Source organism: Equus asinus, chromosome 8, assembly GCF_041296235.1.
Source record: "Equus asinus isolate D_3611 breed Donkey chromosome 8, EquAss-T2T_v2, whole genome shotgun sequence".
Lineage (NCBI taxonomy): Eukaryota > Metazoa > Chordata > Mammalia > Perissodactyla > Equidae > Equus > Equus asinus.
This window is the reverse complement of record NC_091797.1, coordinates 33161319-33175137: the sequence shown is the minus strand read 5'-3', so window position 1 is coordinate 33175137 and position 13819 is coordinate 33161319. Positions and strand designations below refer to the sequence as shown.

Below are 13819 nucleotides of genomic sequence, written 5' to 3'. Positions count from 1 at the left end.
TCCGAGTTTCAAAGGACAGCCATTTTGGGTGTTTGGGGAATATGTAAACGAGGAACAAGAGAGTGACTGAAAATGAGAAATGATGAAGCAAAAGGAAGCTGCTTCCACACACCAATTGATTTGCCCACAGTTATTTTATTGACACTTTTTTATTCTTACAAAGGGAAAGTAAGGTGTTGAAGACATAGAAAGGAAAGCCATGCATTCGAGGGGACACAGCATCACTTTAGATCTCAGGAAGCAGTGAGCATCTGATGGGTCTTTGGGGAAATAGGAAAAGGGGGAAATCCAATAAACAGAAAGACCACTTAAGAGAGAGGCTAAGAAATGCAACATCTTCCTGGAACCACAGTAGAGGGGTTAAATGAGGTCACTGTTTCATCTTTTCATGGATCATAAGGTCTCTGGGAAAAGAGAGATGGGAAGAACTAATTCTTCAGAGAATTACTAGTCACAGAATGAATGAGTAAAATTAGAGAGCCATGGACAGAAGTGAGGAAACAGCTGTGTTTAGGTTTTGGCAGGTGGGCAGGGAGTGGGAATAATATCACAGGGTTGCCATTTATTGAATCACAGCTACCACATGCCAGAAACGATGCTAGGCTCTTTATTTATTTATTTTTTTAAAGATTTTATTTTTCCTTTTTTCTCCCAAAGCCCCCCCCCCAGGTACATAGTTGTGTATTTTTAGTTGTGGGTCCTTCTAGTTGTGACATGTGGGATGCCGCCTCAGCATGGCCTGACAAGCGGTGCAATGTCCGCGCCCAGGCTTTGAACTAGTGAAACCCTGGGCCGCCGAAGCATAGTGCGCAAACTTAACCACTCAGCCACGGGGGCAGCCCCACGATGCTAGGCTCTTTAAAGAATGATTCCTAATCATTGCAACAACCCCTAGGTATTATTATTATTATTCCAGTCTTGTAGAGGAGGACACTGAGGCCACAGGTTAAGTAGCTTGTCCTGGTTGCACAGCCAGCAAGTGGCAGGGTCAGGAGAGGTACCCCAGCCTGCCAGGCTCTGAAGTCAGGCTGTTTTCCACATCCCTACTTCTTTCTCCATGCTACAAATTTCACAGAGTGGTTGGGTGAGGGGGACTTGAGAGTTTACAAGTTCCCAGTGAAGGTTAAAGAACAATAAGGAGATTCAGGTCTGAGCAAGATATTCATAAATTTCACAGGAGAATTATTGGATCCTACCTCCTAGAATTTGTAGGGAATGGAAAGGAGAGAAGGATGATGGTGAGAGGTGATTTTGACTTGGGGATTTCTTTAACGGAGGGAACCGGCAGGAGGAGTCAGGCCCTACGATGGGTCCTAGGCAGCAATCCGGTAGTTGGGGTGGACCTGGGCCCTCACGTCACAGACCATGCCAAGAAGCTGGGCCAGGACACGTTCACGGTTTCTCTGCTGTGAGCTCTGCATGCCTTGCACCTGGCACCTTGTAGCCTGCTCCACCTCAGCCGACAGGTTCCCCTGGGAGCCCATGGCCTGGGGGTTGGGGAAGGGGTGGAAGAGAGAAAGGAAAAAGCAGAAACAGGGAAAGAAGGGTCCAGGCATGTGGAGGGAAAGATCCCGGAGCAAGGCTAGGAAAAAGGCCCTCTCCAAAACCACCCCCATCCCACAGAAATATCCAGACACCCAAGACAGCAACACAATCCCCTTTCCTCTAAAATCTGACATGAGACTTCATCCTAAAACAGACTGTACAATCCCCCCCACCTCACCACCCATAACCATAGAACTCTGCCCTCCACCCCAAACATCATCATATTCTACATAGACTGTGGCCCTTCCCCCCACAAGCTATACAAGTCCTTCAAAACTCCCAGACTCTCTGACATATCACAAAGCTTGACTCAGGTTGTGGTCCCCGCCAGGGTCCCCTTCAGCCCTTTACCACCTTGTTTTCTTGTAGAATCACCCTGGTACACACCTCATCAGATGCACTCACCAACTTGCACCTGGGGTCCCATGCCAACTCCCCCACAACTCACCGCCTGCTGCTTGCTCTGGAATTCCTGCTCTCGCTCTCTGCGGTACTGCTCCACTTCCATCTGTGCCTCCTCCTTTGCCTGCTTCAGACGCCGGGCCTTCCCTGGAAGCAGAAGAAAGGACAGGGGATAAGGGTAGACTCCTCCACAAAATGTGATAGTAGGGGTCCGTCCTTTCCAGAAAGTTATTCTGCCTTCTCTCAGCCAACCAGGTGCTAGATTCCAACACCCACCCATGTCTTCCCTCCTAATCAGCCACTCCAGCCCCCAGTTCTCTCCCCACCAGCCTTGGGTTTTCATAAGGACTCAAATGTTTGCTGTCCCCCAATTTTCTTTCTAGACTCCTAAGGGAGAGAAAAGGAGACTCACTCTTTCTGGCATCTGCCACCTTCTCAGCCGCCCGCTTCTCAGCTTGCAGGAGCTGCTGGATACCCTGGGACTGACTGGCCATTTCTGTCGTTATGGCCGCTGCTATTTCGGATGCTACCAAGGTAGCAGATGGCTCCCCGCAACCCCCAAAGCCTACTTCTCCTCCTCCTCCAGCTCTTGCTGCAGTCCTCCACTACCCCTGGGTCTTAGTGCGCCCCTTTTTGCTCAGCCTCCCGCACAAGGTGTCTCCCCCAAACTGATCCTCCCATTGATGGCTGGTCCTCCTCTCCCATCTCTCACTCTGGCAGTACCCAGAGGGACCATCTGGGAGCAGCAGAGACCAAGGTCTAAAGCTGGCCGCTAACATCACAGCAGGTGCAGGGCTTTCCCAGTCGGACGTCTATGAATGGGGGGCAGGAGCAGAGAGGGAGGAGTATTTGGGAGAGAAGGAGGCACAGAGGGGTTGAGAATGGGGTGAGAAGGTGAGGAAGAGAACGTGTTGGGTGTTGGGAGAAGAGTATGCTGGGCTTCTCTGAATTCTTCCAACTTCTCTTCTCCTATTTTTCTCTCTCCCTCCTGTTTCCATCTCCTTTGTCTACACCTTTCCCAAGTCCAAGTTCTGCATCCATCTCTCTTGCCTTGTCCTACGTTGTTTCCTTATGTCTTTTTTTTTTTTTTTTTTTTTGAGGAAGACTAGCCCTGAGCTAACATCTGCTGCCAAACCTCCTCTTTTTGCTGAGGAAGACTGGCCCTGAGCTAACATCCGTGCCCATCTTCCTCTACTTTACATGTGGGACGCCTACTACATCATGGCTTGCCAAACGGTGCCATCTCCGCACCCGGGATCCAAACCGGGGAACCCGGGGCCACCGAAGCGGAATGCTCGAACTTAACCGCTGCGCCACCCGGCCGGACGGACTCATGTCTTTTCACGTCTGTGTTTTTCCCTGTTTGGATCTGTCCTTGTTTTTGGCCTCACTGTGGTTGTTTTTGTTTTCCATTTTCATTATGATTTTTATCCTGTCTTTATCGCCCCTGCTTTCTCTTTCTCATCTTTCCTCTGTCACTGAATCATCGCCTCTCCCCTCCCAGTCGCAGGAGGCGGGGACAAATCTCCAAATCGCCCTCCTTTCTCCCCGCCCTTGCCTCTGCTCCTTTTCCTCGCCTAGCGTCCAGTCTTCCGATTTCAGGCGGACCCTTTATCTCAAGTTTAGTTTCCCTCCGGAGGCCAAACTGAGGGATCACCGCCACCCTCCCGCCCATTCGGGGAGAAAACACATCCGGTAACGAACCCCACAGTTCATTTCCGCCCTTTACCTGAGTCTCCGCCTGCGGTATTTCCGGCAGCCTAGAGTGTCTCCGCCCTTCCCACCTCCCTTCCTCCGAGCGTCTTAAACACAGGCCTCGGGCCTACAGCTCTGGGGGTACTTAGGGGGGCGGGGGGCAAGTCTGATGAGTAACCCCTCCCCCCAGGTCCCAGAGGGAGAAGCCTCTACATCTGTCTGCCGGGTACATTATATTCAATTTCTAGATCATTATTTGCAGTTATCTGTGACTTTTTTTTTAATTCAAATTTCTGCTGATAAAAATTTCCCCCATCAGTCCCTATTCGTCTTTCTCAAAGTCTTTGATTAAAAATCTACCTGGGCTAATGAGCCCCAAAGCAATTATTTATCCTTTCCTCAGATTTTCATTAAAAAATTAAGTATGTGACCCCAACCGCCTTCAAAATTCTTTTCAAACCCATCATCTGGTAAGGGATGAGGGTTAGGACAGGCCTCATCTCTTGATGAAGATGCAAGAAGAAATGGGGAGCCAAAGGGAGGAACAGAGGGAATGTCAGGAGTGGAGGGGGAGGGACAGCCAAGGCTGGGCTCCTGACTGCTGCCTTTTTTTCCTTCTTCAGCCCAAGAGTTCCATGGCCTCCACTTCCCGCCGCCAACGCCGAGAGCGTCGCTTCCGTCGCTACTTGTCTGCAGGTCGGCTGGTCCGAGCCCAGGCCCTCCTCCAGAGACACCCAGGCCTTGATATAGATGCTGGGCAGCCCCCACCGCTGCACCGGGCCTGTGCCCGCCACGATGCCCCTGCCCTGTGCCTGCTTCTTCGGCTGGGGGCTGACCCTGCCCACCAGGACCGCCACGGGGACACGGCGCTGCACGCTGCTGCCCGCCAGGGCCCTGATGGTGAGTCAGCCTGGTGGGGAATAAGGTCATGGGCGACTGAGCAGGTCTGAGATGAAGGCCAACAGTTGAAAAATAAGATAGCTATTTGGTCAGTGGGACCTAGGGAGGTAGTTAACCAAGTTGGCATGTAGCCATCATTTATGCCTTTATGTTACTGAGCTACCGTTGTCCAGAGAAGCCAAGATTCCCAAAACAGCAACTGGTCTACAGATTTCACATCTTTCTAGATTAGTAGCTATTTGTCTCTTGACTAGTTGTTTGCTTGTAGCATAAAAAGTAGGCTAGAGGGTGGGTTCTGGAGTTAGATTGCCTGGGCTCAAATCTCAGCTCCACATTTAATAGCTATGTATTCTAGGGCAGGTTTCTAAACTTCTCTGAGGCTTAGTTTGGCTGTTTGCAAAGCTAAATAACAACCCTTGCTATATGCCAGGTAGTCCTCACAAAGCAATTCATTTAATCCTTACAACAACCCTGTGAAGTACTAATATTATCCCCTATTTCTCAGATGAAACAGCACAGAGAAGTTAAGTAATTTGCCAAAGTCACACAGCTATTAAGTGGTAGAGCAGGGGTTGTAACCCAGGCACCCTAGCTAGACCATCCATGGTCTTAATGACTGCATTATCCAGTGTGATGTATTATAGAGTTACACAGTGACAGGGCCTGTGTTCAAAGACCCCATGCTGTGACCTGTTTTGAGAATCACTGACACAGTACATAATTAGAGGACCTGACACATGATAAGCACTCAGTAGATGCTGGGCACTGTTGTTCCTGTTGTTATCAACAGATCCATCCTCTCTTGCCCACAACTCTCCAAGAACCAAACATTTTTCATCCGTCTGCAACCAACTTCACTCAGTGACAGAACCTAACCTGAACTAAAGTGAGGCTATGATTTGCTTTTATCCTGCTGGTGTCAATGTTCGTATATTTCACTGCAGGAACATTAATGTGTTTGGATACGGGGGCTGCCCAGGCGCTCCTGGGCTGCCTGATACACAGCGTATGTACTTGCAGATCAGCTCTTCAAATCCCAAAAATATCTGAGCTCTGAAAAACCTTTGACACTGAGGGTTTGGATGTGGACCTGCCGATAGGGTAGTGGCAGTGCAGGCAGCTCTGTAGGGATGTAGCCCCTCTTAGGAAAGGGAATGGTGAAACCCTCTTTCCCCTTCTAGAGTCGGAACGTTAGAGGAAAACCTGTAGGTTGGGATGAACAACCTGAACTCATTTTGATTGCTGCTGTTACTATCTCTCTCCCAAAAAATTTCCCCCATAGAGCAAAAAATTCCCCTTTTTAGAAAATTCCCTTAACGTAAGTGGGATAGGCTGGCATATGCAGATTTCTTTTTTAACTTAAAAACACAGAAAGGAGGCTTTCAAAGTGCGGGCATCTAACTTGACAGCTGACAGCTGACGTGCAAGCAGAGCACCCTGAGGCAGACCTCAGACCTCCTCCAGGTTCCGGCCCTACCACTTAAGGCTGTGTGACAAGGACGTGCAGCTTAACCTCCGTGAACCTCATTTGCCTCTCTAAAATGGAGGTTGTGACGAGTAAATGAGGCACTTGGTGCAGTTTTGTCACTCACTGGATGATAAGTATTATTATTTTTATTCTTATGTTATTCAATTAAGGTTTTTTGAGTAATAAAAACGTTTTTCATAGTATAATAGGTGCTTCCTTCATAGTATTGAATTCTAAGGAACATGTGAGATTAATATTGTTGTCCCATTTAGGGATGAGGAAAGCAGGGCCCAGAAGGTTCAGGAACTTTCTGGAATCTCACAGCTGATAGGTCATTGTCCTCCAAAGAGAAACCTGCACTCAGGTGGCTTCCAAACCCTGTTGTCCTATCAGAACTTACTTCCACCTGCTCCCCTGCCAGCCCTGCCACCAGGTGGCCTTCGAACTCCTTGGTAGAAAGGCACATCTCATGCAGCTTCCAGCTACTTTAGAGACCACTATGCCTTAAAATGCAACTATTTTCTTTGAATCTATGAAATGACCCAGAATCCCCTGGAGAGGAGTCTCCTCAGTTCCCATGTTAGGTCCAAGGGATGTGTCAGTTTGTGCTGGATCAGCTGGACTGGGTGATACACCCCCGAGATGCCAGTGACTCGCCTCTACCTTTGGGGCTTTCGGCAACTTCTTTTTGAGACCCAACACCTCACAGAGAAGTGACCTTAGCTGTCAGAGACCCCTGGATATACACACCTTAGCCAGACATTAACCATTCTCTCCATACAGCAAGCATTAGTGAACATTGAGAAATAGGGGTCATGTTCTCACAATCTTTGCAAGAAGAATAAAGTCCAAATCCAGCCTGGCTTTTTTTGTTGGTGTGTTTTTTTTTTTTTTTTTGAGGAAGATTAGCCCTGAGCTAACATCTGCCGCCAATCCTCCTCTTTTTCCTGAGGAAGACTGGCTCTGAGCTAACATCCATGCTCATCTTCCTCTACTTTATATGTGAGACACCCACCACAACATGGCTTGACAACTGGTGTGTAGGTCTGCACCCAGCATCCGAACTGGCGAACCCCAGCCCACCAAAGCGGAACATGCAAACTTAACTGCTGCACCACCAGGCTGGACCCACCTGCTATTTTTTTTAATGTAATATTCACTGCACTTCTTCTCTGTGCCAGCACAGTACCAGACATTTACCATCCATTACCCGCTTTGATCTGCACAGAAGTAGGCTGTGGCCCCATTTTACAAATGGCTGAGCCATCAGTTTATGTTCCATTTGCCTTTCCAGCCTTACCTCCCACAGCACACCCACAAACCCGCGACTCCAGCTACATGGTTCTGTCTTCAGTGACCTCAAGCATGTTGTTCACCACCTTGCCTGCCTGTCTCTTGCCTGTCACCTTTCCCGTCCCCCTTATTTCCACTTTGCTAAGTTATCCTCCCTTTCCAGCCCAGCATAAATGCCACCTCATCCTTGAAGCCCTCTCCAACCTCCCCACTCACTGTGACCTTTTCTTCCTCTGAGCCTTAGTCAATCATCACTCAATATAAGCTTCTGATATTGGCGTTTTTAAAAAGTGTGTTGTACCATTCGGTATGAACATCCCTTTAAGATAGAAATCATATCTCGTTATGGGGAGGGGAAGAGCACTACTTCCATCACTGAGACAAAGGACATTTTTATCCCACAAAATTTGTTTCATATTTATTTTTCCCAGTATAGAAGTACAACATATTAATGAAAGAACATTGGGAGAAGTTGATCTATACTGCTTAACTGATGATGAAATTGGCATTTCAAATCTCTGGGGGTGGTGGGGTGAACTGTTTAATAAACAAGTCGAACATTTGGCTCTTGTGGGGGAAAATTGTCTTGCCTCTCACCCAACTCAAAAGTAAACTACAGCAGGTTAAACACCTATATGTGGCAGGAAAGGCAAATACCAAATTCATGGGCCGGGTTTCCCTGGGGGAATAAAACTTGGAAGGAAGTATCAAAGAAAACTTTAGCTTTGTCTATGATGATTTTATTTCCTTAATATAAAATGGTGTTGCTAAAACGAAAATATATTAACATACCCCATGGTAGGACCAGGAATGCTTATTGTACTATACTTTGTACTTTTTTGAATTCTTTATATTTCTGAAAATAAAAATAAATATAGTAGAAAAAAACACAAGGGAACATTTTTATAATCTCTTGGAATGGAAAAAGCCTGCTTAAGAATGAAATAATGAAAGTCAAAAGCTATAAAACAAAATATTGATACAGATTAAACTACATAAAAGTTTTTAAAAGATGGGAGAAAATATTTACAATAGATGTAACAGACACAAAGGGTTGATATCTACACTACATAAAGAACTCTCATAGCTACATACATAATTTCCAGGAGAAAAGTAGGCAAAGAATATGAACAAATTATTCACAGAAGAAACACAAAGAACCAAAAAGCATATGAAAAAAAGAACAAAATTTCATTAATGAAGTCATTTTTTTCATCTGTCATATAGACAAATGAAAAGGGTTGTTGATACTCAATTTTGGTAAGGGACAATGCGGGCGCTCATATATTTTTTGTAGGCATGTACATTGGCACAAACTTGAGAGTAGTTTGGCAAAATTGCCCATGTTCTTTGACTCAGAAATTCCATTTCTGAGAATCTACCCCACAGAAATACTGTAAGGAGTCCACAAAGGCATCTGTATGAGACTGATCACTTTTGGAAACAGTCTGTCAGTTGGGGGTGGGGAGAGTTGTTTGTTTCATACACACAGTAGAAGACTACCGAGTCATAAAAAAGAAAATGAGATAGACTGTGTATACTCCTGTGGAAAAATTAAGTGAAAAAAGTAAGTTGCCAAATAATTCATAGTACGATCACGTATCTCTGGAAAAAACTTTGTCATATGTGTGCGTTTGTATACACCAAGACAGGAATGGAAGGGGCCACAGCAAGCTGTTAACAATGATTAAATTTATTCTTCATTCTTTAAAAATAAAATTTCATATTAGTTATATCCCTTCCACATTAAAATATCAACCAAATAAGATTGGGGAAAGCCACCCATATTCCTACCACCCAGAGACTAGAATTTTTACATATTTCCTTCCAGTCTATTTTTTTCAACCATAGGATTTGGTCTCTTTTTTTACACAGTTGTGATCGGATCTTATGAACAGTTTTGTAGTCAGCTTTTTCCACACATAGACATCATTTTTAGTGGCTATTTAATATTCTGTACCATGTTTTACTTATCATGTTTTATAACTGGAGGCCTCACTCCTTAAAACCTGTGAAAATAAAAACCTCCCATGCAAACCTGAGAACCCACCCACCCTCACACCTGCCGTGAATCCTGGTGGGGAATATGCAGTTGAAAGACAGGACCAGGAAGTTGCTGGGTGGGCCAAGTTGGGAGGGCTTGTGACAGGTCACCTCACTTCTGTAGAGAAGTGCCCCCTCCCCTCGTCCTGATGTGGTTTGGGTTAGGTGGCACTCACGTGTGCCAGGAGATGATGGGTGGGGGGCAGTGGGCCTTGGCCAGCCAAGGCTGGGCCCATTTTCTCTTCCTGCCTTCCTGGCAGTGACAGGACAACCTTCCCCTGACCCACCCTTTTGCCAGGTCACCAGTACTTTCCAGCGTCACAAAATAAAGATTTAAGGACTGCCATTTCCGGCCCATTTCCTCCTGCCCTAGGGAGAGAAAGTAGGTCCACAGGAAGGGAGGTGCCTCACTCACCTTCATCTGTCCAGAGTGAAAGAGGTGGTTGGTGGCCGTGGTGGGTGGACCTGGCCAGGAGTAGAGTGCTAGGTTGGCAGTGAAGTGAGGAGCATGGCACCCGGCAGACACTGGAGCAGATGTAGTGAAGTCAGGGTTCAGGAGGAGGGGAGCTCAGGAACGTCAGTCCCTGTGCTGTTTTTCACCAGCCTCCGGTCAGCCAGCCCCTGAGTGGGACCCTCTATCCCAGCCCCTTTCCCCTGCCCTAGCTCAGCAGTCATTTGGAAAGAGCTTGCTCTGCTGCTGGGAACATTTCTGTGGCTCAAACTCATTGCTGGTCTGGACCTTCTACCTCCCCATGCCCCTCCCAGTATGCTCTGGGTAAGGCTGGCTGAGAGAAATTCCCCTGAAAACATTTATTTTACTCAGTTATTGAAAAGTCATATAATTTATTGAAATGTCATATAAAAAGATAACTATCATGTATTTGTATGTATATAATGGTACAGAGGAGAATGTTTAGATATTTTACCAGTCTGAATATAGATTTGGGTAAGAAACACAGTGAGAGATAAAAAGTGACAATATTTTCAAGCCAAAAATGGAATACATAGTTAGAGGTTTTTGACATTGCCCTAGGTGGCTGGAGGCAGCCGGAAAATGTCATTTGACACCGTAGAACTCCCAGGACACTAAAATAGTTTGTGGGGACACAGGTCAGAATATTTTCAACTACCACACTTATCATATATGTAGTAAACTATCAGTAAATATTTGTCAGTGATGGTGATTTCCTAATACCCAGGAGGCATCCATGTGGGCAACTCTTGCCATTGCTCTAAGACCAAGGGAGTGAGGGACCAGCAGGATTCAAGATGGCAGCCCTGCCAAGGAGTGGGAGTCCCAGCTAACTTCTGCTCACTGCTCTCCCACCAACAGCCTACACGGACTTCTTCCTGCCACTGCTGAGTCGCTGTCCCTCTGCCATGGGAATAAAGAATAAGGATGGAGAGACCCCTGGGCAAATTCTGGGCTGGGGACCCCCCTGGGATTCTGCTGAAGAGGAGGAAGAAGACGAGGCCTCCAAGGAGCAGGAATGGAGGCAGAAGCTGCAGGGAGAGCTGGAGGACGAGTGGCAAGAAGTCATTGGGAGATTCGAAGGTGAGGAATCCATTCTCATCCACAGCTGCCCTTCTTCCCTGTCGGCCACCCACACCCATCACCCAAACGCTCCCGCTGGCCTCCTCTGCCCCTTCCTCTATACTGCCTGTCTCTCTTGCCCATCACCTTCTCATGGCCTCTCCCCGACCAACCCTATCCTGCCTTCCCAACAGATGATGCTTCCCATGAGACCCAGGAACCCGAGTCCTTCTCAGCCTGGTCAGATCGCCTGGCCCGAGAACATGCCCAGAAGCGCCAGCAGCAGCGAGAGGCAGAGGGAGCCTGCAGACCCCCACGGGCTGAGGGCTCTAGTCACAGCTGGCGGCAGCAGGAGGAGGAGCAGCGGCTCTTCCGAGAGCGAGCCCGGGCCAAGGACGAAGAACTGCGTGAGAGCCGAGCCAGGAGGGCGCAGGAGGCTCGTGGGGACCAAGGGCCAGAGCTAGCCAGGGCCGGGCCCAGGGCAGAGCACCCCAGAGGAGCAGGGAGGGGCAGCCTCTGGCGCTTTGGTGATGTGCCCTGGCCCTGTCCTGGGGGAGGGGACCCAGAGGCCATGGCTGCAGCCCTCGTGGCCAGGGGCCCCCCTTTGGAGGAGCAAGGGGCTCTGAGGAGGTACTTGAGGGTCCAGCAGATCCGCTGGCACCCTGACCGCTTCTTGCAGCGATTCCGAAGCCAGATTGAGACCTGGGAGCTGGGCCGTGTGATGGGAGCTGTGACAGCCCTTTCTCAGGCCCTGAATCGCCACGCGGAGGCCCTCAAGTGACCCCAGGGAAAGAGCGAGAACTGCAGGGAATGCTGCCTTGGGGCAGGGCAGTAGGAAGGGTATGTCAGGGATGGGGATGATGAGGAAGAGGCAGATGCTGCACGGCAGAGGATATAGGGTGGGAGTGAAACTTGTAATGAGCAGGGGTGGGGGGGATATGGGCCACCACCACCGCTCCTTGACTCTGCCATTTCCTAATAAGACCTGGTTCCACATCTCACTCCCAGTGTCTCCTCTGCGTTTTTCCATTGCTGTGGTTTTCATCACCCATGACATCTCCTTTCCCGCTCCGCCTGCCAAAACCCACAGCTCCTACACACCTGTGACATGCATGTATACACTAACATGTGCCCTTAGCTGGAGACAAGAAGCCCCATTTGTCCACCGCAAGGTCGACCCTCAGAAGGCCCCGTTTGCCCTCCAGTCTCACTCCACTCCCTGCACTGGGCTTCTCTCCGCTCTGTAGTCAGCGGCTGGAGAAATAGATGTGAACAGAGGCAAAAAAGGGAACAAAACCAGTTTCCCTCCCCTCCCCAGCTCCCCAGCCAGAACCACATCCTCCTCCCCACTTAACACCCCCTTCCCCCAACACAGGGCTTTCCCTTTGCTGAGTCACTGAATGGTCCGAGTTGGGGGCAGCTGGAGTTGGGGGACCCTGAGGAGATTGTGGGAGGGTGGGATAGCACAATGGGTGGAGGAAGAGCCCTGTGGGGGAGTGGAATTTCAATTGCTAAAATTAGGAGCAAGGGAAGGAGGCGGAAAGAGCCAAATTATGTAACCTGGGTTGTCTGTTCTTGGGTAACAAGGGATCCACACCCAAGGCTCTCTCTTCTCTAGCTTCTCAGTCCTATCTCTGCTTTCCAGAACCCCAATCCTTGGCTCCCTCCAGCCAGCTTCTGCCCCATCCCAAACCTGGGCTTCATCTCTGGGCAGCCCAGGCTTGGCCTTCCAGATAAACATCTCCTTTTCCCAAGGTTGAGGAAAAGGTCCCAAGGGATGGAGAGAGGGGGTCTGGGATTCCCATGGAGGAACAAGGGGGGCACTATCCCTCCCGCTGTTTATACTCAGTTCCCACTCCAGCTCCACGGAACTGGAATAGGAAGTTGTAGACAGTACCAAACCCCACTGACGTTCCCCAAGACACAACAGGGAACTCAGTGAAAAGAAAGAGCAGGACCGAGAGGAGAGTGCAGACATGTCTGCCGTGGGCACCATCTGCACATGTCTACATCAGAGAGTCTTATGATCAGAAACTTATTTCTCAGGTTTGGAACCTCAGTCTACACAAGAGAGTCCCAGGAGTGGAAGCGGAGGGCAGTAGAGGACAGGAAGGAGAAGGCTCTGGAAGCTTGGGAACATGGGCTAGGCATGAGACCCTCAGAGAAGACAGAGAGCCAAGAGGCCCAAGGCCTCTGAGGGGCCAGGCAGATGTTCAGGGGGCAGGAGGAGGAAGGGCTGGTGAGAAAGATCCTGTGAGAGGAAGCTGCTGTGATTCAGAGAAGAGACTGTGAGCTGTGAGCAACCCAGGCGTCCGGTTCCTCTCACAGGCCGGAGATTTCGGAAGTGGCATGCAAAGAGCCCAGGATGGAGTTGGGGGGAGCTGGGGTTAGGATCCTTAAGCTGGGGGTTGAGAGGTAAGCAACAGAAAGCTTCGGTGTCCAAATTTGCTCTTCCATCCAAAAGGATGTTCTCTGGTTTTTAAGCACATCATTTCCCTCCTGCAAGAGTTACATAAAATCAAAGAAAAATTAGCCCTGATACCTGGCCCCCCAGACCTCCCTCTTTGCAACATCCCTCCCCGTGGTGTCTGGCCCCCAGCCCTGTTGGGGGTTCCCCTGAGATGAGGGCTGTTCACTTTCTCTGACCACACCGTTTCCGCTTCGTGTCTCTTGTTTCCTAGGCTGATAAAAATACTGAGCCCTAGAGGCCCTGGCTTCCTCTGACCCCCTGGGGCCAGGCGGCAGGCATCCTGTCCAGCATGGTGGGGGCAGGGAGGGGGCCCTGGGATCCCCAAGGGATGACTCAGTGCCTACCATGAAACCCTGGGGAAGTAGAAGTGTGCGTATCTGCTCTCTAGAGCTGGAACAAGGAATCGATTCTCAGGGAGGATGCACTGGGGTTCAGTTAGAGAAACAGGATTAGGAATGAGATTAGTGAG

General features: G+C 49.0%; 2 protein-coding genes across 3 annotated transcripts; one reads left to right on the top strand and one right to left on the bottom strand.

The window, feature by feature from the left end:
* Positions 1-115: 115 nt before the first annotated feature.
* On the bottom strand, positions 116-3063 carry ATP6V1G2 (ATPase H+ transporting V1 subunit G2). The gene is made up of 3 exons (XM_014831600.3): positions 2360-3063; positions 1994-2094; positions 116-1487 (listed from the first exon to the last, which is right to left on the bottom strand). Exons 1-3 carry the CDS (start codon positions 2439-2441, stop codon positions 1314-1316), a joined length of 357 nt encoding a protein of 118 aa, XP_014687086.2. The 5' UTR covers positions 2442-3063; the 3' UTR covers positions 116-1313.
* On the top strand, positions 2790-11882 carry NFKBIL1 (NFKB inhibitor like 1). 2 transcript variants are annotated; one of them, XM_014831595.3, is made up of 5 exons: positions 2790-2841; positions 3550-3642; positions 4266-4542; positions 10680-10901; positions 11075-11880. In XM_014831595.3, the coding sequence occupies exons 3-5, from the start codon at positions 4278-4280 to the stop codon at positions 11659-11661; spliced, it is 1074 nt and encodes a 357-aa protein (XP_014687081.1). In that variant the 5' UTR covers positions 2790-2841; positions 3550-3642; positions 4266-4277; the 3' UTR covers positions 11662-11880. The 2 variants fall into 2 exon arrangements, with proteins under 2 accessions (XP_014687081.1, XP_014687080.1); XM_014831594.3 differs by lacking the exons at positions 2790-2841; positions 3550-3642 and adding an exon at positions 3686-3868 and having other exon boundaries at positions 11075-11882.
* Positions 11883-13819: the final 1937 nt, after the last annotated feature.

Coding starts and splice junctions, on each gene's coding strand:
- ATP6V1G2 (XM_014831600.3), bottom strand. CDS start 2,441: ATGGCCAGTCAGTCCCAGGGTATCCAGCAGCTCCTGCAAGCTGAGAAG. Junction 2,095..2,359: donor GGTGGCAGATGCCAGAAAGA/GTGAGTCTCCTT, acceptor TTCTGCTTCCAG/GGAAGGCCCGGCGTCTGAAG. Junction 1,488..1,993: donor TCCAGAGCAAGCAGCAGGCG/GTGAGTTGTGGG, acceptor CCCAACCCCCAG/GCCATGGGCTCCCAGGGGAA.
- NFKBIL1 (XM_014831594.3), top strand. CDS start 3,812: ATGAGTAACCCCTCCCCCCAGGTCCCAGAGGGAGAAGCCTCTACATCT. Junction 4,543..10,679: donor TGCCCGCCAGGGCCCTGATG/GTGAGTCAGCCT, acceptor TCCCACCAACAG/CCTACACGGACTTCTTCCTG. Junction 10,902..11,074: donor AGTCATTGGGAGATTCGAAG/GTGAGGAATCCA, acceptor CCTTCCCAACAG/ATGATGCTTCCCATGAGACC.